The 24,504-nt window shown below is 42.7% G+C and overlaps 1 protein-coding gene across 1 annotated transcript; it reads left to right on the forward strand.

Annotated features, from left to right (window-relative positions):
• Nucleotides 1–1,833: 1,833 nt before the first annotated feature.
• igfbp3 (insulin-like growth factor binding protein 3) lies at nt 1,834–24,504 on the forward strand. The gene is made up of 4 exons (XM_008284071.1): nt 1,834–2,309; nt 5,512–5,759; nt 8,687–8,806; nt 20,867–24,504. Exons 1-4 carry the CDS (start codon nt 1,946–1,948, stop codon nt 20,990–20,992), a joined length of 858 nt encoding a protein of 285 aa, XP_008282293.1. The 5' UTR covers nt 1,834–1,945; the 3' UTR covers nt 20,993–24,504.

Raw genomic sequence — 24,504 nt, forward strand, 5'->3', positions numbered from 1 at the left:
GAGAGGGTGACAGACAAAAGTGCAGATGCAAGATGAAGACAAGATCATTGAGTAAGACAAATAGTATCTCTTATTGCAGTTCGCTGAGACTGCAACAGAGATGAGTGTAACATATGGTTTGGGAAATGAGACATGCAGGTTTGTGCCAGCAGTTATCTGATTTAATCGTTTTATTATACCCAAACCATCCCGAGGCAAATTACAACATACTCTGTTTTGAGTCTTGAGTCTTGAAATCACGAGGATCCCGGTGGATGTTCTGATCTGTTGACCTTTACCAAGCACTATTGTACCTCTGCTGCATTGCACAACATCTAACCAAGCAAATTGTCATAAAACTTAAGAATGTCATTTCCATTTAGGTTGCTCATATGTTGCCTAAACACCAGCTTGGGAGCTATCTTCAGGCAGATAAACATTAACAGCACATCACAACGAACCCTGTCACCTTTGCAGGATGACAAAACCCAACCAGAGGAGTACTGTATTCATACAAGAAGGACACAGTTTGCCAAAAGTGTCTTTTGCTGAATTTGTTTAAACTGTAAGGGCGCTTTAGGTAAATCACACCCTGCACAGACGCGCAGACAATAAACAAGCCAAAGGTCAGAAGCTGAATATTTCAGACATGAAAAAATGCAGAAAGAGAAAAAATGTCAAGTAATAAGAAAACTAATCTTAGCTGGAGACATTTTCTTGCTATTCTGGGGGTGTTTCCTTACCCTCTGCTTGTTTTTCATAATGCAGTCTCAACACTTTTTCTGCTTCTGTGGTGGAAATCACACAATGGCCAATACTGATTGCTTTATTTTCTCAGTGTGTACCCCCCTCCCACGTTTGTTATTGCAGAACAGGAGGATATGCCGGACAGGGGGGTGATGCTGAGCCTGCAGAATCTGAACATTTTCTTTCTAATAATTTTAAATCCTGTGGGGTCGATGATGGGGTGGGGGCATACAGGAGGGAAGGTGCGGGTAGGGGGGACGGGCAATGCAAAGTGCCAGATCACCAGGTCTGCTAAGGGTATGTGAAAGGTGAGCATGGCTACAGAAACTACTGAGCGAAAGGCTCAGGTATGTGGTTCAGTCGGCACGTGCTTGGTAGCTGGCTGGTGTTCTGACTGACATGTGCATCCGAACTCTGCAGCTTTAACAGACCAGAACAGTAAAACAATACCTCTCTGGCTGCACCCACCACTGAGCATGTGGTCACAAATACACAAAGGTTATATGCAAAGAAATTATTGTTTCAGTGAGTTAATATAGAGGCCACCTACACACCTGCCCAGAGGAATGTTTTATCAGTATTGCATGTGGGGGGTACCACCAATGGCATTCTCTCACATACCATTGATGCCAGCAGGGGATGTGGCCAGTGGTGCAGAAACCTCCAGAGGTTTGAGAGCAGTCAGCACACATGAAAACTCTCCCTGTTGCAGCTTTTTTTCTTTCTTTTGTTGAAACTCCGGTATGCGCATCTTGTCTGTGAAATGAAAATTACTCGTATTAGTGAACGCTGAAGAGAAATATAGGCAACACTTTGAAGCTACATGCCATCTGCAGCTCACATAACTTACCTGTGAGGGGTGACAAGAGGGCACATTTCCAGATGGAAACAAACACCTTTGCCTTTTCTCCCCAGAATAGGGTGTAGATGAACAGTCCTCAGTAAAATATTACAAAGGATTAATAGAGGGGAATGTTTGAGGAGCTCTCTCTTGAGGCTGGATGTAGCGGTCCCTCATATCGGGGCTCTCCGTTTACATTATTCATACGGAGGAGGGTGTGACTTGCTGGCTCTTTTTTCCGCCTGTATAAAACGAGAAGTTCGCGTAAAAGAAAATACAGATGGAGAAGGCTAGCCGGCTCGCTGTGTCACAGAGAGTCCCCTTAAGCCTACGTGACAACTCACATACTGTCCCTTTGTGACCAGCTTAATCGGCAGAATGCCCCGTCTCTGTGTGCTTTGTCTCGCCGCCGCGGTGGCTGCGTTCGCCCGGCTCGCCGGCACGGTGGGGCCGGTGGTCCGATGTGAGCCGTGCGATGCCGGTGCGCTGCTCCAGTGCAAGCCGCTGCCGAAGGACTGCGCGGAGCGGGTGAGGGAGCCCGGCTGCGGCTGCTGCATGACGTGCGCCCTCGGTGAGGGACAAGCGTGTGGAGTGTACACGGCGCGCTGCGGCTCCGGCTTGACCTGTCAGCACCAGCCGGGGGAGAGCCGACCCCTGCAAGCTCTGCTAGAGGGACGGGGAGTGTGCTCCAGCGCCGCGTCCAAAAAACTCAACAACATTCTTATACCGGCGCGAAAGCAAGGTAGGAAGCGGTGTTTTTGCATTGGCGCTTTTTATGGTTTACAGATAGCCAACCTTGATGTTTGTGTGTACGCGCGTGTCTGTTTGTTATTTGGTGGCTTCTTTGACAGGCGCTCAATCCATGAGGTACTGCTCTCTGCTGAGCAGGTCCGGGGAGCTCCGTCCTCATGAACACATCGATGAAGTGTTGATAGTGAATGAGCTAAAGGTGGTCGGTTTAAGATAAGAGGCTCAAATAAACGTGCGTAAACTTATTCGCTTGGCCGTTTTGCAACCGACCATCATGTAGAACACCAATCCTGGCCGCGCAGGGTTTGAAGGGGAGGTTTGACATTGCACAGTGTTGTGCCCGCCTGGGTTTGACAAATCACACGGGCTCCTGAAAGTTTGAGAGTCATGGGTAAGGTTCATGCAGCAATTAATAGTTGTTTTCCCAGGCTGCCATTTTTTTTCCAAGTGCGCACAGCTGTGGACCATTGTGCGTAAAATGCAGAATAAAATGTATTAAATTTATGGTTTGTCGTCTGGGGTTTGCAGATTGTTTCTTTCTAAGAAAAGGGCAACACTGCGCCTTTCTCCTAAACACACACACACACACACACACACACACACGCACAAAGCCTGGCTCCCTCAAACCAATAGTTAAGGAATGCCACATACATACTGTAAGTATACAGTATTTAGCTGAGGTTGAGCGCAGACCATGTCCTTGTCTTCTGTAATGTCCTTATTTTCCTTCAAGTAAAGCTCATGGATTTTTGTACAGCATGAAAATATGTGCTGCTGCTTCCCTGGTCCAGGACGTGGGCCAACACATTTTGGCTGTCTGGGAAAGGGGAAGGAGAGGTAGGGGTCATTTCTCTGAGGTCCGTATAAGCAAGCAGACACACAGTCACAGCACCAATGATCAATGAGCACCAATTGCAAACTCTCTAGTTTCATGTTTGTACAATATTGAGAGGCATCTTGTGTGTATGTGTGTGCGTGTGTGTGTGTGTGTGTGTGTGCGCGCGCGTGCGTGTGTAGGTGTGTTGGGGGGGGGCGGTTGTGTGAACGGATGCTTGCCGCTCACACTGGTCAGACGGCACACATGCCACCTCCATGTGAATACACATGGCTGTGTGTTTAGCCACTGCTGACGTCAGGCCTTCAGGAGCCCCTGTGTGTGTTTTCATTTTCTTGGTTATTTGGTTTTGCCACAGTAAAGTGTGGTGTGCAAGCAATCAACAGTCACATTGTCATACACCCTTGACACACATTGCCACTCTTGGATTTCTCTTCATCATCTTATTAGTCATCTTTGTTTCTTAACCTTTGCCACCACTGATTTAAGTCTAAACTTTTTTCTTTTTTTCTTCCAATGTGAGAGCAAGACCATTCATCTTAACCTGAGCACAACCAATAGCAGCAGTGAGACAGGCATCAATGCATGCTTTTTTTTTTAAACAGCATCTTCACTACTGGAGATGGTGAGAAAAAGGAGGGAAATGATCCCAAGCGCCCCTGTTGGTCAAAGTGTGTCAACACAACCCCGTGGTTTCCACTGCCATCAGTCCCCAGCTCCAGAGCAGCCTCTCCTCCCAGACATTAACAAGCTCTCCTCACCGCAGTTTGTGCTGTTTACCCCATGCCATTATACAAACAAATTGCGTAATGTGTTTATCTAAAACAACCCAGACTTCCTAGAAAGGTTATATAAAAGCTTATATTGACAATAAAAATTAATGCTTGCAGGAGTCTAAAACAGGGCTCAATATTTTTGTCCTTGGTTATGGGCATTTACAGACGTAGTTGAAAAGATCAGAAAAACCATGCTGAGGGTGTCTCAGGTTAAAGAGCGCCTTCTGACTCTGTCTTGTTGCAGCTGATGCTGTTGTTGACATCCATGTTGTTATTCTAAGTTCTGGTGAGCCTGGGAGACTGTGGAGCTCCACCACGTCACTTAATTGATCAGGTGGTCACAGAGAAAGGGTGGGCTGCCAGCCTGCCTGCCCACACGAGCTACACCCCTAAATGCCCGTCCACCGCCCTCACCACAGCTCTCGAACACAAAATCTGCTTTGAGTTAACGGTTTAAAACTGTGTTTGGGTGTGTGTGAGTCGCTGCATGTGTGTTCCCATCATCCCTCTGCCTCTACGGGACGTTGTCTCCAAGCTCAGTTAGCTCCTTCGACTGTGGCCTTGTGGCGGTGTGGTCGACCGGGTGGCACATGGTGGGTAGTTTGGTCCTCTACTATATTAGGGAGGAGTATTTGAAGCCCCCTCCTCTCTTCTTCTCAGTCAGATGGTCCCTGCTCTGCTCTGTCTGTAACGATTTGACAGGAATCTTTGCCAGCACCACGGTCTATTAATACATCTGCTCCCTCATCTTCCACTTTACCTGCCCTAACCTCCTCTCCACCCCACTGTAACACACATAAACATATACACAACATTTTCTTCTCAGCGTCCTTAAAATGTCTTGTTTACACTCAGTTCCTCTTTGTGACTCTATCTCTTGGTCTGCATACTGTGGAAATTTGTGGATATGAAATCGTCATGTTTCTGTTTATTACTTGGCTTCATTTCTGGCTCCAAACAGCCCACAAGGCAATGAGCTAACTTTATTTTGACTGTTTTAAACAGGCCTCTCTTACACAGTCAGGAATTCTCTGTTGGATTAAGTGAAAGAGTAGCAGGAATTTATCATTTTGTATTATAGTTTTTTACAAGCTAACTGAAAAACACCACTTGGACACTAAAGTCGACTTTTGATTCTGAAGTTAGAGATAAAGTTGGGGGAGAAAAAAATGGTCATATGCCCTTTAGAATGGGAAATCTTTATTTTAAATACAAAGCAGGGCAATATCAGCAACCAGTTATGACCTACCACTGCACTTAAACCAAACCTGGGCAACATTAACAAGAGACACCATTTAAAACATAGTTGTTTTGAATAAGCATGAAAAATGTGAATTCACCTTTTTTTCTATATACAGACAAGACAATTAAAACATTGACTGAACAGTCTACTCTCAATGTGGTTCAAATATGACAAGCTTTTATAGTGCTTTGAAGCTTATAATACAATATAGAACACTTTCCCCACAGCAATAAGTAGCGCTAAAAGAATTAGTCACTGAATTTGATTGTTTGTCTTTGCGAATTGTTAGTCAATATAAATGAAACATTTTGGCACTGATTACTTATTTTTATCCATACAGAAAATGCTGGAAATCAGGTAGAAGATTGTGCCAACGTGACCCAGACGATGACGGTGTTGCCTGGTGTAGCCACTGTGAAGGGTGGGCACAGTCGGGGATCAATGGACACCAGGCCTCCGCTGCACAACAAATTGATCCAGAAAGATCAGAACAGAAAGACGCAGAGCTACAAGGTGGAATCAGTGTCAGGAGGAGCCAACATGGACATGCACAACTTCTCCCTGGAGAGCAAGAGGGAGACTGAGTATGTAAGTCACACCAGAGGCAATGAGTTTTCTGTTGCAATCTGTGATGTTTTCTGCAAGAAAAACAGCAATGTCGTAACCAGGACCCCTCCAAGACTGCAGATCAAATTAGCTCTAGGCTGACTTTTGTACAACACATTAAATGGTAACATTTATATTTAGTCTTATACATGGTCCTTTACAAATGTAATTAATAAATCTGTTTCCTGACAACAACACTGCCACACACAGTTTATGAACACCATGTCACACATCCCAAGAAAAAGAAGAGTCTGTCATTAACAGGGTGAAAATAAAGAGCTGTCCTTTTTTATTAGCCTTCTTACTAGTTTACAACATTTACATTCAAACTTGAAATTGATAGTGTAGGCCTTTCTGTGGAAATGATGAATGTGAAACACCAATAGATGAAAAAGTCTCTCATTGAGAGGCAGAAGTCAGCCAGCATGGTATGTGTTTTTGATTCCAAATAAACATCAGCTTTCTGGGTAGTCGTCATGTTGTAAGCAGTGCTGACCTTTGAACAAATTCGGTTTTGAGCATCATAGCAGGCATCACATACTCAGCAAAGAACAGGCCAGTAAGATGCTAAAAATAGTTGTTTTCCCATGTCTTTTGCTAAATAGTCAACATTAGTTCTTTAGCTACTGTCATGTATTTTGTGAAGAACACTTAACTTAAACAAATTTAGATTTTCAACTGATAATGTTGGCATTTAGAAAACAGAAATGACCATCACATGCTCAATGAAAAGAAGAGTCTGTCTCTGAAAAGCTAAAAATGTTAGCTTGCATGTTAGCTGTTAGCTTGAGAGCTAATGTTAATAAGCTCGCAATTGTTATCATTCGATCTCAAGCCACGTTGCATGTTGTAAACAGTATTTATTTTTTTTAACAAATTCCAATGTGACATTGATAATGTTGGTGTTTTGACAACTATGCTTTAGAAGTTCAACTGAGAGGCAAATATTGTTAGCTTGCTAGGTTCTTTGCTTGCTAGTTTCTGTAGTGACTCATGAACTGGTCTTGCATAGCAAGAAGAGGGTTTTTTGAATACACATAGATAGCAGAAGGGGAGGAAAAAGTCATGCAAAATTTGCGGCCAGTGGCAGGTTTATACCTGCAATCTATATCCAGTGAGTAGGACTACTTACTAATAAACAATAAACTCCTTTGCTTGGGGCAGCAACTCATCCCCAACTGAGAGGAACCATGGTCTTAGATTTTGAGGTGGTGACTCCTATCCTGGCCGTTTTACACCAGCAACGCTAAGTGAAAAGGTGATCTACATTCCACCTCTCACCTGTGGTCATGAGCTCTAGCTAGTGACTAAAAGAATGAGGTCTAGGACACAAGCACCTATAATGAGTTTCTTCCATATGTTGAATGTTCTCAGTCTTAGAGATCGGTTGAGGAGCTCCAACATTCAGAGGGAGCTCAAAGTAAAGTCACCGCTCCTTTGCTTCAAAAGCAGCCAGCTGAGGCGGTTCAAACATCTTCTTAGGATGTCTCCAGGGCGCCTTTCTTTGGAGGTTTTCAAGGGCACGTCAAACTGGGAGAAAACTCCAGGGTAGACCCACATCTCGCTAGAGGGTTTAAATGTCTCATCTGGTCTGGGATCATCTCAGGATCCTTAAGGAGGAACTGAAAAGTGCTACTGGGGACACAGTTGACTGGAATGCCCTGCTTAGCCTACTGACACCTCAACGCTACCCCCGGATATGCAGGAAAAAAAAAAGAAAAGATGAATAGATAATCAGCTACACAATATTTACTTTGGAGACAAGAAGTAGTAGTAATTAACGTTCTCTGTTACTTAGTATTTTTGCACGTAATATTTACTTTTGACATATTTAAAATGAATAAATTTGGCATCTGTGAAAATGGAATGTCACATAAAACTTACATACCCAGTGAAAAGAAAGGAGTCACTAAGAGGTTAAAAGCCTTTTTTTACCTAGTTAGCTCCTTAACGTTCTTTTATTTTGCACACAACAATGAAATGAAGCCAGGTATCTTGCTTGCCTAACTGCTTGTTAGGTAGCTTGCTCACATCTCACCAGAAAAGTGGCGCCACTATTGTTTTTGGACTAACAAAGAGTGGATGATGATAGTTATATGAGAAAGTATAGTAAAACAAACTGTCCTCATCAACCTTTGCCACTGAACTTGAAGTTCTACTCCGACCAAAACCCAAACCACTGATTAGAGAACATGAGATAATTGTTTGGACCTATAGACATAGTGGCTCTCCATTTAACCTCAGCCCTTTGCAGCAAAATGCATATCACAAGCAACCCATGGTAGGTGGTATACATGAGTAGCGTCATGCACGTGTTGGAAAAGCACAGGATACAAACAGTATGGGGAATCTCGCATCAAAACTTTGTCACAGTGCAATTTGTGGTGAAAAGTTCCACAAGGGGACCTTTAAGTTATCTACCATCATTTAAACATCATCAGCTTTGATTACAAAAGCTTTGTAACAGAAGGTGCCACTTTTTTTTACCAAGTTGATATGTGACTTTTGGATTTAACTTCTTCAGGCTGGACCTAACAGTGGGTCCATTTCTGCAGCTCGATGTTCGTCAGACAAGCAATGCACAAGCTTTTTGAAACTCAGCAGAGCAAATTTCTTGCATGTTTGATTTTAGTGTTTCTCTGAATTTAAACATCATATGGTTTAAAGGATGAGGATGTAATCTTAATTGTCATGCTGCGATACCTTTAGCTTACTAATTAATAGATAACTTTAGAGCTGTTTTGTGGGATAATTAATGGGACATTTAGGACTCAAGAGATTAACTTTTATAGACTTTGATGCTGACCACAAACTTTTGAAGTTGTGTGAACATGCCTGATGTTCTTCATGTGTGTGATGATGAGAGTGTAAAATTTTGCGTCATTGGGATGTGTTTGCCGTGTCTCTAGGGCCCGTGTCGGCGGGAGATGGAGAGTATTCTGAACAGTCTTAAAATCAGCAACGTGCTCAACCCAAGAGGCTTCCGCATACCCAACTGTGACAGAAAGGGCTTCTACAAGAAAAAACAGGTGAATGGCTCTCCCTGCTGTTTCATCTCACTTGTTTCTTTTACACACTGTCACATCCACATATGCACACACACACACCTCCGGACATGCAAATAGACCTACCACATGCCTGAACACTTCCAAAGAATCCTCAAAGACTCATCCCAACCACCCACACATGCACAATCCCCTTTTTTTGCAGCTCAGGTTGCCTTGACAGCCACATCAACACTATATTATCAGAATGGCTAATAACCATGTATTACTCCGGTAAATGCACTGCAGCCGTCTGACTCATGCCTCACAGGAAATGAAGTCGGTCAGGTGTGTTTGTGGGTGTGTGGTGTGGGAGAGTGTGGGGGGTAGGGATGTAAGAATGTGGTCTGGGAGTGTGTGTGGCACGGTAGATGTGGCAGCAGTGGAGTGTATGTATGGCGCTTGTTTGATGGCGGTAGTTTTGGTGAGGGTGTGTAGGTGTGGGGTGCTGTTGGTGAGGTAAAAAAAACAAACAGGCTGTCACTGGTTTAGTTTTTCTTGTCCGTGGTGCAGCAGACTGGGGCCACCCATAGCTTGCTCATTTCTAAAGACAGGGAAAAAAACAAGGAAGCTAAAATTCATCAGAGTAGTTCGATGGATGACATGTGCTGACCTGATGGAAGGAGGACTAAGAAAGGGGAAGGTGGCGGGTGGAGGGGAGGGCTTGTGGGGACATTGTTGGGACACACAGCATGTCCAATAAATACCACCATCCTATTTCCACAGACTGGGAGTCTTATCGGAGGAATTCCTAACCCTAGAGCCCATTCTGAGAAAAGCATGAGTCACCAAAAACCCCCCACAAGCACCATGAGTCAGAGTCCAGCTCAAGCCATAACTCACAAACACACAGAGAATAAAATCATTCTTTCGATTCTCACCTCACTCTTTCCCCACAGTCTCTAAAGTGTGGTCTCATTGTTACTTTTATTAAAGTCAGACTCTTCCTTGTTCTTTTCCTGGATTTCATCAACAAATATCGACCCAGAAAGTGTCAGATCTTGTCTGTGTGTGTGTAAATGCGTGCGCAGCAGTGTGCCAACTCTTGTCGCCCTTTTCTCAGAGGACCAGTGGGGTGCGGGGTGTTGGGTTAAATCCATCTGAGGGGATGTGCCTTCACGGTGTGTTGCAGAGATTTATGACCGGAAACACAGCGAAGAGGAGACCGTGTGAACCGTCTAGGGTGACAATACTGTGAAAAGAAGGGAGCAGGAGGGTGGGTGATGGGGGAGGGATGGGTGAGGGGGCTGGTGGGGGGGTGGAGCACTAAACAGAGGAAAAAGAAGTGTAACTATACACGTGATATACAAGCTGTGTTTGTATTCTAAAGTGATAAACCAGCCAAACATCTTATAATATCAAACACTAATGTAGTGTCAAAATGTAGCTGGTGTCATGTTTCATATATGGTAGGAATTATATAGGGAGCTAATGCCTTATGGTAGTTCCAAGAAGGATAGATCATCAGTAACTAAGATGAGATACTGTGTTTCACTGCATATAAAGAACTGTGAGAATTATGCTGATAATGGATTAGGTAACTTTTTCCCACACAAAGACATCCAGAAGTGGAAAAGGAGAGGGCCGAAAGTTTGTGAAGTTACACTAATGATAGATTAAAACGTGACATTAATTTAGGATGTAAATTCTGTGTGATGTGTGTTGCTTTTTACAATTATGTCATATTTTACATGCAAAGTTGAAAATGGAAGATGGAAAAGCCTGAAAGGCAGATTAGGGGTTCTTCTGGCTATTTTATGTACATAAAATAGCACAAGTAATTAGCAGAGGTTAAGTTTTAGTTGTTGTTGTTTTTTTTTTTTTGCTAGGGAGCTCTTTATTGGAATTTTGAGACTTTAGACTGTTGTTTAAACATCTTTATTATCAAGTTTCAATGCTGACACGAGCAGACTCATCCCTGAAAGTTTGAGGGCCACAAAAGTCTTGCATTTAGTGTAGCGACTTTTTGGACAACTTAAGTTGTAAAGACGTTTTTTAAATACAGGAAAAGGTCCATAGTTCCTAAAAAGGTTATGAGTAAGGCAACTGTTCTTGGATTAGATTTATGTCCATTACTGGACTAAACAGACAAAGAAAAAATTACCACAAAGTTTGCTTCTTTACTGAACTCTCTATGTACTCTGTGGTTATGCTGCTCACTGTCACAGCTTTTTTTTTTGACTATTTCGCTATTAAATGGATGGAAGGACCATCCATCAATCCACTGTAAAAAGAAAAAAAAAAAAAGATGGATAAAAGCTCTAAACAGGACTTTGTACAATGTGCTGTCTGACCACATCTAAAGTAAAGTTTGTATGAAGCTTTATCAGAACAGGTTTTTGACTGTGGCTTTTTCAGAACAGCCAAAGTCAAAGGTGCAAAGCCTGCTGTTGTGGAGAAGAATGGGATAATAACCATGCAACCTGTTTGGTTAAAGGAATTCATCGTGATGCTCTTATATGTTTAAAGGAAATTGTTGACAGCAACGTAGCCTGTGAGGAGAATAAAATAAAGAGGTTCAGAAAAACATGAATTCACTCCTGTAAAGTCGATATGATAATTGGGGTTACAGAAAGAAGCAGCAAACAGATGACTTCTGAAGAAGGGAATTATCCTGCATGGGTGGTGATAGTTTATCCACCCTTAATGCTTAATATCTATATGACTCAATATGATTTCAAGTTGAGCAACATCAACAACAGGGCCAGGAAAAGGTTGAATCTATATGTGTGGTTTTCTGTATGTTGCTGGTAATGTGAGTGCTTCAGGCCTGCAAGAGAAGTTGAGCCCTACCTCAGCTACAGTACAGAGAAACCTATTTTTAGCAGCAGTTATATGAATTGGCTCAGTATCCCAGTTCAGGCCATGCATTCCCAACACTGAGCCACTCATTACACCCCTCAAAGTCTCACTCTCTCTCTCTTATTCATCATTTCACCCACCCATCATTACCTCCATTGTGCCCTGCCTACAGTCATCCACCCGTCTTTTGTTCTGCCTGCCCGCTCCATCATTCTGTCCATCCTGCCCTTCCGCCCACCTGGCTTTTCCTTCCTTGTTTGGCCAGGAATCACCCCGCAGAGGGTTGTGAATGGGACGACAGTGTCTGCGTCTCTCTGTGTACTCTTTTAGAGTTTGGTGTGTGTGTTGAGAGGAAGAAGAGGAGGAGGAGGCCGTGGGTTAAGGATGTGAGCCAGGTGCCTGCGTACCCTTCTGCCTCCTCCCTCACTGAGTACTGACAGTGCCAGGCCCATAAGGGCTGACTTATTGAGCGTGACTCAGAAGGATCTGTGGAAACGTACACACTGACCACAATGGCTTTATAATAACTGGCCAACCTTCGAGGACCCAGACAGCTATTTTCACTCTGTCTCTCTCCCTGGTTCTCTTCCCTCTCAGGACTTTTTTTAAGATAGTTTTTTGGCATTTTTGCCTTTTTTTTTTATAGTCCCAGTAGAGACAGACAGGAAAGGTGGGGAAAGAGAGCAGGGCAATGATATGCAGTAAAGGTCCAGCCAGCTGGGAATCGAACCGGGGACTCACTGCTTAAGGGGCTTTGCATTGATGTGGTATGCTCACAAACCTCACAGCTATTGTGTCACCCCGTCTCCCTGGATTTCTAATTCATTGCTTCTTTATTCTCACTTTGGTTCTTTTTTCATAAAAAAACAAAAATAAATTTTAAAAAATTGCGGTGACTGTTGCATAATATAGAGAGCAGAGTAATTATTACAGACGGAAGGTTTCCTCATGGTTATTAACTTTGCTGCCTGAGTAGTCCTAAAGGTATTACTCTAGTTAGAATGTATGGCCCAAAGTTTGTAAGTTGAATGGATATAACTCAGAATGAGGCATGTGGCACAGTTAAAAGTTTTGCCAGTGACCTGCAGTAAACAGAAAATACACACAAAGGAACAAAGAGCAGGGTTTTATAAGTTAATGTCATTACCATAATCAACCAATAATATCAAATAATCATTTTTATATGGTTTATACGTTATGAACTTAAACCGACTTGATTCTGTCCTAGCACAGTTAAAACAGCAGCCTGAAATAATAATCAAATCAAATTAAGTTTATTGTCATATTGTCTACATACACAGTAGTACAGGCAAGATGAGAAACCATTTCCTCAGGATCATTTAATTAGTAAGTTTTGAGTAATGCACATCTGGGATAGGCAGGACACTAAAACGTTCACTCTCGCTGTCTCCTGAAGGGGCCGCTGTGTCCATGTGCGCCGCCATCATGTTGAACATGGCCAACCTCTTCAGGTCCTGGTAGGTCTTCAGGGACACAAAGACACACATGATGGTGTGACGATAGTGAAGATGCAGATGCTGCCCAGAGCTAGCTGTCTGTCTGTCCGCCCGTAATAATGTCGTCCCTTTCAGCTGTATGTCCGTCTGGGATGTTGCCATGGAGCCATGTTTCTGTAAAAGCAAACACACAGCAGACCCTCCACTCTCTGTGGGTTTTTCTCAGCAAACATAGCTTGAAAATCCAGCTTGTTGTGGAGGGAGCGGACATTGGAGAGCAGGAGGACAGTCCTGCTGGTCTGGAGGGGTTAGCCTTTAACCTAGCATGGATCCTGGCCCGCTTCCTCTTCCTTTGCTTACGTTCGTACTGTTTGCGCTTCCTTCTCTCTTGGGTAACTGCTGGCGTAGTCTCCAATCAGACTCCTTGTTGGTGTAGTATGTCCAAATCACAACGCCACAGTTTTGGTGCTGTTTATTGCCCTGATGTTCAGCAAAGTCTCTCGGCTGTAAGTTTTGCGTAATGAACATCTGGGATAGGCAAGACACTCAAAATGTTCACTTTCGCTGTCTCCTGAAGGGGCTGCTGCATCTATGTATGCCGCCATCACCATGGCAAGCAATAAGCAGGACTTAGAATGACATTAGGTGTGATTAGTGGTGAGCAATCTGGCCAAAAGATCATGTGAAAACCTTCTGGTAGAACAATCACAGTCACAACCTGAATCACAGTTTTCCGCACAGATTTAGAGGCAGCTGAATTACACTGAATACTGCCACAACAGCAGACAACAGGACTGTACAATGGCTTAGGTGATTTTTTGGTCTTTCTAAACTTTTTATAGAGCAGCTTCCACACTTTTATTTTTTCTCTCCATATCCTCCCAAGTGCAGTGAGTTAAGCAGGAAAGCAATCTGCTGCCAAATCTGAATGGCATGAGGCTTAAAGCAGCCTTCTTCAGGTGACCATAATGGATGCTTATAAAGTTGAAGATGGGCTGCTGACAAGCCCACCTATGAACACTTGTTCCTCAATTGCTTGTCATGTTCCCATATCTCCAGTTAGCTGAGCCAGTAAGTTCCCAGATTTCTGCAAACAAGTGCAGGATAGCTGCATTGTCAAACCATGGAGTGATGGGTTAAATTAGAAGTGTTAACTCGTTCAGCAGGGCCATTGCCAAATAAGAACTAGTGAATACCACACAGGTTTGAGACTGGCCATGAAAAGTTGTTTTTTTTAGGCACCACACAAAATCCTGCCACGACAAATGCAATACAGACATGCCCTTGCTCATCAATATTCATTGATGAGCAAGTTCAGTGACAGGGATGTAATTTCCCTGAACTTCCTGTCCCAAGACTCTGGAGGCAGTTGTCCACATACAGTTCAATGGATGTCAAGATGTGTTCATTTTACCTGCTTTGTTGTGTAGCACATGTTGATACAGTTTTCAGATGGCACAACACTTACACGGCAGTGCAAGTGGTGCTAAAGAGCTGAAAATACACTGGTGGTTCTTTTGCTCTCACCAAACCCCTCCGAAGTGTAGCAGAGCAGGTAACGGTCAGTGGGAAGAATCCTAACTGGGTCAAACATGTCTCTGATATCACCACTGACAGTCATTAGTTGTTGGTGATTGTGTCTAGTCTAAGGAGCTCTCCAAGGAGGGAAGAACCAAGAGAGGGCCGTGAGTGGGATGACTACTCAGTGACTGTCCCTTGCAAATGATTGAAAATCCATCCACCTATCCTTAATCTTTACACTACTTTATCCTCTATATGGTTGTGGGGGGCTGGAGCCTATCCCAGCTGACTTGGTGTGAAGGCAGTGTACATCCTGGACAGGGTCACACAGGGACAGTAAATGAATGAACATCTGAAGACAATCCTGTCCTTAGTGTAGTGTTAGATTGTATAATGAGGCAAATACCAGGATCCTTTGAAGTTTTTGATACTCCCGTGTGTCAATATAGTCACATATCTGTTCTGTCTGAATTTCTGCATCTCTGTGCAGTGAGTCCCAGCAGACTTGAGGAGTCTTCTTTCACAATTTTATACATGAAGTAAAACTGCCTTCTTTGTGGCTTGAAGATCCTGGCAGGAATGTCAGTGAAGGAGATTAATCTTATAACAGTCTTCTCCTTTCACCTTCATTCTAGTAGTGTCTGAGGTCTGCTTATCCTGTTCAGATCTGGTCAAATGTTTCTCATTGATATAAATATTGATCTGCTACAACCTCACAACACGGTGACAGAGCTCAGCTTCCAGGGTGACTACCTTAGTTAAGAGACATTACTGCTTGTAACCTGGACTCTTCAAGAGGCTTGTGAAGCTTTGCAATTCCCAACTAGACTTATTTGTTCCACTCTCACTTATCCTCCTGGATGAAGAGGCTGTGGGTTAAAGATTAGACCAAGCCTTCTAAAATGGACGACAATGGGATTAACTGTGTTGTGATTTCCTATAGTATTTGGGCAGGTGTGTTAAACCCAGCTCAGCCATGGGGAAACAGTTAACGTCACTATAAGGCACGTGCAGTGGATGTCTTATCCCCTTTGGGAGGCCTCCGGCATACCATTTGTGGTTTGGCTTTGACATCAGTGTCAACATGCTCTGGCTCCAATATCCTAAGTAATTACTCAGTCTGGCTCAAAGGATAATTTATTATGAGGGGGAGGTTATTTATGTAATAAGTAATATTTTTTAACATTGATGCTGATACCAGAAGTATGCTTTTTAATATGTTGGAGAATAACTTTTTTTTTTTTACAAAGTTTTCATTTCATGTTCAAAAAGTCAATATACTGTATCATCTCAATGTTAGCAACTCTGCTACTACCTAAAAAAATAAGGTACATAGATTCCTGTCAGTGTCCCGCTTACTTAATATGTTTAGGCCTCTAATTCTAAATAGTGATTGTAGTCATTATGTTAAAATTCATGTTTTTTCCTTACAAATAATGTAAGTTCAGATTAAACTCTGTGTCTGAAAGGGTTTCTATTATACATGGCAATTGTTTAGTTTCAAAAGTATGCCCATCATAGGTTACAATGATATAAATTAGAGCAAAATAGCTTATTTTTACATTAAGGAAGCTGTGCATGCAAATATTGGAAATTCTATTATATATGTCTGTCAACATCTAATTGACTAAATGTGCTCCATTTAAAACTTCTCCCACCCATGTTGTCCCATTACTATCTCCAAATTGTTTCATCACATCCATCCATTGCGGATATTGATCTTACCTGTTCCTGTCGAGCCCTGTGCTTGGCAAACTTTGTAAAGTCATATTTAAGTTTCTATTTTAAAGTTTGTGGGCCTCATTCTCCTAAAACAAACACAAATTATTCTGGCGTTGAATTCACTCTCAATAAACAATTTTTTTATTTTTTATTTTTTTAGAAAAAGCAATATCCTGCAGCTACTACCAATGCACTTGGAAACACACACGCGCACAGATGCACCTCTTTTACACGAATACATATACATGTGCCCCTATACACACTCACACATAGACACACACACACAAACACATTGCATTTTATGAGCTTGTGTTTATCCTGTGGTCAAACCAGGCTCTTTTTAATGTCCGTGAAGCCCAGCGGCGCTGCTATTAGCTATAAAGACCGGCATCACAAGAGCACACATTCATACGCACAACACACACGCATACACACCTCATAAAGGTAGCATTATGAATGTGAAGGGTGAATGAAATGTGTTTTTTTTAGTGACGGTCATGTGGACCACGCAGGGCCAGTGCTGGAACTGTGAGGCTCAGAATGTAGGGCACAAGGTCTGGGCTGACCCAGTGTTTAGACTCTGTGGTTCAGGATGGTGGGATCAGTGAGCACATTAAAGGGGTATTCTTACAAAAAAACTATGTGTTAAGTATCAACTATTCACCTTATGTGTGTTTGAAATTTGAAAAGTTTATGACTTGCTCCTTCATATAAGGCAGTCTACTTGGATTAAAGGTTCATATAATATGATTTCAGTAGCGTAGTTATACGGCAAAACACAACAGTTTCAACATTGCTCCAATGAATTTTTAAAACTACTACTGCTGAAGCAACATAGTGCAGTCCGTGATTCATCTCTCCATTTGTGTGCTTGCTTGTGTTCTTGTGTGTAGATGGGCTACAATGCCTTTAACAGCAGCCGTTGTGAATCCTGGCTCTTTGGACCTATTCTGTGCTGTCCAGCTTCCCATGTTTCCTGTGCATCTCTACTATTTGCTATCAAATGAAGACAACAACAACAACATATAAAAAGGAAAACTGAGAAAATGGATCTTTGCCAGAAAGTTTAAGGAGTTAATGGATCTGTGTTAAAAGACGAGTATGGACTGATTTTGTGTTCCGTAAACACTACAATAACAATATCTGCATCAGCCTCAAAATTCCAACACTGATCAATCAAAGCACTTACATATTTGTAAATGTCACATCATGCCAATCAAATGTCACATTCTGCATTTAATGCAAAAAAATACTTTTGAAATTAAGCTACAGCTAATAAGATGTTTCAGCAGTTAGAGTTTCAAAACTTAGTCTTTATAGTATGAGACTGTCAACGATACGTACCTTCAACTGAATTTTTATGAACTTTGTCGCCTTTTATGCTTTTCTTCTGTGAAGATAGGCCACGTGTGTTGTTTCAGATCTCAGCAAAGTACAAACTCATGATAGTCACCTTTCAAGTTTACACAGACTGAGTGTTTGATACCTTCTACAAGTATTTCTTCTATATCTCTCAGAATTTGTATGCATTTTCAAGGCCCTGGTTGTTGAATCTATTGCTTAATGTTGAGACTGCAGATACACTTCATTGTGCTGTCTTAAGAAGAAAACAATGTAATTTTGTAAAATATGTGCTAAAAACGTGCACTTTTTACAGAAAAAAAAGTGCAAACAAGCTCAAAAAAAGGGATGAATTGCATGTAACGTTACTTCTAGAGACTTCATTAGAAAGATGTGAAGTGACATCCAGTAGATGTTCTGCTGTTTTGCCTTGTCCTACATCGTGTTTGTGTGTGTGTGTGTGGATTGAAGCAGTAAAGAAAGGATTGCTTGAGATGACTGCTAATAGTTCACAGATGAAAGAGAGACTGAGCGGAAACTCAAAGGTAGCCAAGCAACAGGGGAATGCACACATGCACATTTTGCTCTTCCTCTCCCTTCCGTCTTTCCTTTGGCTTTTCAACCCTGCCATACACACACACACACACACACACACACACACACACACACGCATATAGACATGCACACAGTCACAAACACACACACCAGGCACATGCAGGACTCTATCATCATTAACCAGAGCAGAGGAACACAATGTTAAGCTCCTCTCCGCAGTCTTGTCCACTGGGTCAGGGCTAAAATAGAAGCTGTCCGCAGACTGAGACGATGGCACCTTGAGAGGGGATGTAGGGAGGAGTGGAGAGAGAGACAGAAAACAAGAGTGAGACAGATGAGGAGGAGGAAGAACGGGAGAGGTAGCTAAGAGGAAAACTGAGTTCACCAAAAAGAATCCCTCGATGATGTTAGTGTGTGAGAATGGGGCGTGTTGGCCTACGTACTTGCCCCCAGACTGCTGCAGTAGTTGTTGGTGAGGTATTTTAATAGGCCTGTGTCTCTATAAAGCTGCCTTTGATCATGCACTCAGGCTGCACGTGGATGTTGATTACGCCGGAAACAGACACCTGGTCACACTCTAAAGCCTGTGTGTCTGCCTGCAATGCAGTCTGAAAGTATTAAGAGAGTTGGGTTTTGGCTTTGCACTCCCAGGTGCTGGAAATGTAAGTGCGACAATGACTTTGAGATTAAAGTGCTAATTTTCATTCCATTTACTTTAATCTGATAAGCAGTGGACAAATTATTTTTGTGTGGTCTCCTGAAGGTAAAAAGTGCGAGAAATCAGTTCACCAGAGATGGACAGGTTCTAATTAGTTTGTAGGTACACACATATACATTTCTATATGCCTGCCTCATTTATCCACAGCAGTTCTGCTTTTAACCTTCCAATACACTACAGTGCACATGTTGAAACCCATTAGTCAACTCATAATGGAATTTTAGCAGTGTAAAGATTTCGCTTCACTCTTGCTCCAAGGCTAATTACACCACACTAATTACTAACTTGAAAATGGTGCAACTAAGAAAGTGGAAGCATCATCCGCTGACTTCATTTTCTAGAGAAGTCAGAAGCATTACCACAGCCACACGTTTTCGTAGATGGTTTGTTCATTTCCATCACTAAAGCTGTCAAGAATGCACTCGTTTTCAATGTTAGACTGTTATTGCATTGTGGTATATATTGAGTTCAGATTAGTTTGAAAAGTGTACACTGGATTACCTCACCTCAGTAATGTAACTTTAACAAAAAATAATGCAGAACTGATGTTCGGTATGAGATAAAGTCTCCTTCCTCCTTGCGTGGAAAACATCAGCAATATATATGTACTGTATAAGTATATATATATATGCATGTGTATATGCAAATAGTTTAAAATGCACATTGAACTCTATATACATGCTGATTGCATGTTGTGTATATACTGTCACTACTTTTTGACTGCATTGCAAGCGAGACAGACAGGCGTGTCTTGGTCCTGGCTGGTCTCCTCACCTCTCTGTCACCACTCCCACGGTGGGAGATGATAGGAGGTGGGAGGAGGATTATTCTGAGTCTGAGTTTAGCCTGGCTCCACTGATTGTATCGTTTCATGTGTACCCCAAATGGAGCTCATAAAGTTGCCACTCTACAAAGCGCGGCCCCCTGTGGGACATCTGATATTACTGCGTACATGTGTGTAAGCAGGTGGGGGGCATGTATGCATACAGTACATACAACTCTTGTTTGTGTGTGCCTCCATGTTTGCTAATGTGTGTTTATGTGTGCACGTGCACGTGCATGCGCAGGCCATAATCAGCTCCAGATGATTTTGAGTGTCTGCCAGCTTCCCAGAATAGCAGCGCTGGTTTCCCTGCAGCCCTCCAACTGGCCTTGGCAAATATTTTAGCAACTCCATGTTTACCTTCACACTCCTTCACTCTCACTCAGTCAGAGCGCTCCTCATTCCCTGCACCTCTCTATCAGAAATAATCTGATTTTTACCCCCAGTGGTCAGGAGCACAAAGTAAGCTCCTTCACAGTGCCTAAATTGGACAAACTCAACAGCATGCTGGCCACACGTGGTTGCCTGAATGAGGCTGTCCTGCTCTGATCTTGATCTGATCTTGATCTTGATGCCGTCTTTCATAAAGTGAGCAGCTGCACAGTCAGGGTTGTTTATCTCTGATAGTTTCTGCAAAAAAAAAAAAAAAAAAAATCCAACTTGGTGATAGTTCCAGACAGCAGGGCATTCCTCTACATGATTGACGAGATGTTTGTCTTATTAGAGTTCTGCTGAGGCATGACTTGGCCTCCTGACAAGCATCCAAAATTTAAAAGCCGACAGAGAGATTGAGTGTCATTATAATACACACATGCACATTGAAGGTGGTGTTGATAAAGCTGCATCAAGGTAATAATTCCTCACCGTGGAAACGCTAATCTGTTTTCGCAATGTGTCTCAGAGTGATAAATCCTCTGCTGCTTTCCAGTCTCGAACTCCTGCCTCTGAACTAAAGATGGAAGTCAGAGCTGGTTGAGTGACGTTGGTGTATTTGTCTGTGCCCTGCTGGTGCCACCTGAAGGTTGGACGCGTTACTTTACGCTCAGCGTTAGGTAAAGGCAACCAGGCAGCATGCTAAATGTTCTCTTCTCCACATGCTTTTTCAGTGCCGTCCATCCAAAGGCAGGAGGCGGGGATACTGCTGGTGTGTGGACAAATACGGGCAGCCTCTGCCCGGCTACGACGGCAGAGAGCGGGGCGAGACGCAGTGCTACAACCTGGAGAGCAAATGAGAAGATGGAGGGACGACGAGTGGACGGAGAGAAGAAGATAGCATAAGGAGGGAAGAAGGGAGAAAGAAAGAAAGAAAGAAAGAAAGAAAGAAAGAAAGAAAGAAAGAAAGAAAGAGAGCTCACTTTGCTCTTGCATGTAGTTTTATGTAAACATTTGAAGGAACTCTGGACCTTTGATTTCAGGTCCCATTTCTGTCAGAGAGGGAGGGAGAGAACAAGGGGGAGGGAAGGGGAAAGGGGTGGAGCACAGTCTCCTGTCCATCACAGCTATCTGTCCTGTGCTTAGGGAACCTCTGTCCTTTCTTTAAAAAAAAACAAAAAACAGATTAAGCTGAAAGCTGAGACAGAAGGGGAAGAGAGAGAATCCTATCATCTGCACTATTCTTTTAGAGAGAGAGGAAGGAGGGACTTTTCCACTCACTTTAAAGAGGACTTGTTTGTGACTGTGACCCCAAAAAAAGGCACCAACGCCATTTCTATTGTGTGTGTCTGTCTGTGTGTATAACCACGACTCTGTATGTGGGATTAATGTCTGAGCACCTGCATAACATACGTGTGCACAGCTGCATGTCTGTGCAAGATGCCGTGAGTGTGTGCTTTCCCAAAAGTGTTTGTCTAGATACTGTAAGTCACTCAGACTTCCCATCCCCAGGCCCTGCTCCGTTTAACAATGCAGACAAAAAAAACACTCTCTGGCTCAGGGTCCATTTTGAAGCGAAGGATTATGGGATGGCGGGGCTTTGACTTTTAATTCAGCATAATGCCACCACCGGTCTTCCTTGCTGACTCGAGCTCCTTGTCACTGCTCTGCAGGGCAAAGGGAACAGAGGCAAACCTTGCAGTTACAGTGCCTTAAAAAAAACAACCTTTCAATGTCTCGCCTCCCCTTCAGCCTCTTCAGTCATCGATAAAGGAATACTTTGCTGAAAATTTACTTTGTTAGTTTCAGGTCGACAAATTTGTAGCTTGCACTTTTGCTGAGGACAGCAGTTGCAGTTTGAGCATGGATTCACAGCTACAGTAGATTTAATGCTTCTGAAACCACTCGTGCAACATAGTTTACTTCTTTAATGTTTAACCAGGTTCAGAAAACGTGTAAGTGTGCTACTTGTAACAGATAGAGAGCTGTTAGGTTCAAAGAATGTGACATGGAAGTAGTGTATTTAGCTACATTCAGGAGAAACAGAATACTAAAAATCTGCAGGGAGGTTAGCTCATTGGCAGCTGTTTTCTGAGGTGGAAAAACAGCCAAGCTAATCAGAGTTATGATATCTTCTAGTGTGAGAGGCAGAAAAATGGCCAAGACATGGTGGCAGAAGTGGATAAGACTGATGCCATGATACAGATTGTTCAACTTCTTCTCACCGAACTAACTCCTAAATCGATACATTTCTTCTGTCGATGCAAAAAGCCAACCAAAGTGAAAATTATGACATTTCTTGCTTCTGTCTCCAAGCAGAAAATGACTATGCTGGCTCAGATGTGAACAACAATGTCAGACTGAGTAGTGAAGTGAAACATGAAATGAATAAAATGAAATACTGTGTTTGTTTTTCTAGTGTGGTTAGATCTGTCACACTCAGCTAAAACCCACACTAGCAACAAACAGACATTGTGCAATCAGCCCTGCTAAAGGAGCAAGCTACAAACTCTTCAGAAATCCCTTCCATGCTCACAGGTTTACATGTTTGATACCTGGCAGATAGTTTTTCAGTGGGGTATTCCTTTTAAGTGCCCTGTAGTCTTAGAGATCAGTTTGGTTAGATTAGTCTGTCGTCTGTCTCTTTCCCACCTCCTGCTGTTCCTGTCCACATCCATGTCTCCCTTTTCATTGTCCGTTTTCTCTACCCCAATATCTTTTGCCTTCATCCCTATCCTTGTCCCTTGTCTGTCACACAGCTCCTGTGCAGCTGACGTCCTTCAGTCACCACCCGTCCCCATCCAAAAGTTGTCCTTATGTCTGTGCCTAACCCTGTCCTCGTCTTCAACCCTCTAACCCAAACTGTTTTTCCTCACTCCAGCACCCTGTCCACCTCCGGTCCTCTTCCTGTCAGTGGTGCTACCTGGTGTAGGCTTGTTTGAACGGGGCGATCCCGGTGTGACCGGCTCACCCCGCCGCAGGTGCCAGCTGCCCCTATGCTTCAAGCACAAGCACTTAAAGCACTTTAGCTGCGCTGCTACTCGTCAATGCATGCAGTTAAAGACAATTGGACCTATCTGCATCTGCATACCTTTCCTCAGAGGTAATGTTAGATGAAACAGCATGATATTGTAGGAAAACAATAATAATCCAGGAAGGAAAAAAAAAAAAAAAGAAAGAAAGAAAGAAAAAAGCTACACCAGGACTTCTGACAGCAAACTTAGCGAACGCCCCTCAGAAATTCTTCATTCAGTGCAACTGTTTTCTTTTTTGTTGTTGTTGTTTCTTTGAAAAAATGCTTGTATGATCGTATGCCAACAAATCTCCACAAGGTGGACACAGCACCAAATATGCATTCACACAAGTGGTAGGGGGTCTGAGCTAGGAGGCGTGGTCCTCCCCGAGGAGCTTCCTGCCCGATGCTCTCCCATATCCTGTGTAAAGACTTGAAAAGTGGAGAGAGTGCCGACAGAGAATGCTCGCCCAGTAGCTTGGTAGCATGAAATCGGCTGTACACTTCCTCTAACAGACAGCAGCAACTTACAACCAGCCTGTTGGTGCTATATCCCATCTATTCAAAGACTTGATGTAAGGGGAGGAACATACATAAAAATATGTTTAAGCTATTCCCTCCCTAATATTTGTAAGTGTGTCTTTTTATATATTATTATTATTATTATTATTTCCTGGCCAGCTATGTGTCTGACTAGACATCATGTACAGTACTTAAAAAAAAAAATATTTATCTAAGAAAGAATTATAAGCTGATCCAAACTAGGTTTTCTTATGAACAATTCAGTGACTCACCGATTGCACAGCAAAGTCTATAGGATTCAGTGTATTTTGGGGAATATAATCACTAATGAATGTTTTATTTTTTAATGAACCTTTTCCTTCTGTTGCTCAGCAGTGTCATTGGTAAGCTCCATGCCCAGCAGGCAACTTCCAGCCTCGGGCAAATCTGTGTCAGTCAGGCACTCAGGTCTCTGGTCATCTTAGTTCACTGCTTCTTAAGGCCAGTGAACCTCTCACCTCTCACTAAGTCACTTCTCTCCATGTACACCCAGCCATCCCGCCTCAGTCTGTTCATGCAGAGCCAGGGTCACATTTCTGTAATGTCACTTTTTATTTTTCCCTGCTGGTCACGTTAAGACTCTCTCTGTTCACGGGTAAATGTATTATGTTTTTCAATTCAAGTTTATCCTTCAAAGAGTTGTTTATGTTTTTTTTTTTGTTTATTGATTCAAGCTTTTCATGATACTAAACTAGAAATCACACAGATATTATTTTCTTTGAGAAAGGAAATGATTTTGATTCAAAATATAATTTGTATTTAATGTCTTTTTTAAAATAAAAAGTGAACACATTTTAA

Source organism: Stegastes partitus, unplaced genomic scaffold (genome assembly GCF_000690725.1).
Source record: "Stegastes partitus isolate 25-593 unplaced genomic scaffold, Stegastes_partitus-1.0.2 Scaffold342, whole genome shotgun sequence".
NCBI classification, from domain to species: Eukaryota; Metazoa; Chordata; class Actinopteri; family Pomacentridae; genus Stegastes; species Stegastes partitus.

Excerpts from the sequence above, each read along its gene's own strand:
- igfbp3 (XM_008284071.1), top strand. The coding sequence starts at position 1,946 with ATGCCCCGTCTCTGTGTGCTTTGTCTCGCCGCCGCGGTGGCTGCGTTC. Across the intron at positions 5,760-8,686 it reads GCAAGAGGGAGACTGAGTAT|GGCCCGTGTCGGCGGGAGAT; the intron begins GTAAGTCACACC and ends CCGTGTCTCTAG. Across the intron at positions 8,807-20,866 it reads GCTTCTACAAGAAAAAACAG|TGCCGTCCATCCAAAGGCAG; the intron begins GTGAATGGCTCT and ends ATGCTTTTTCAG.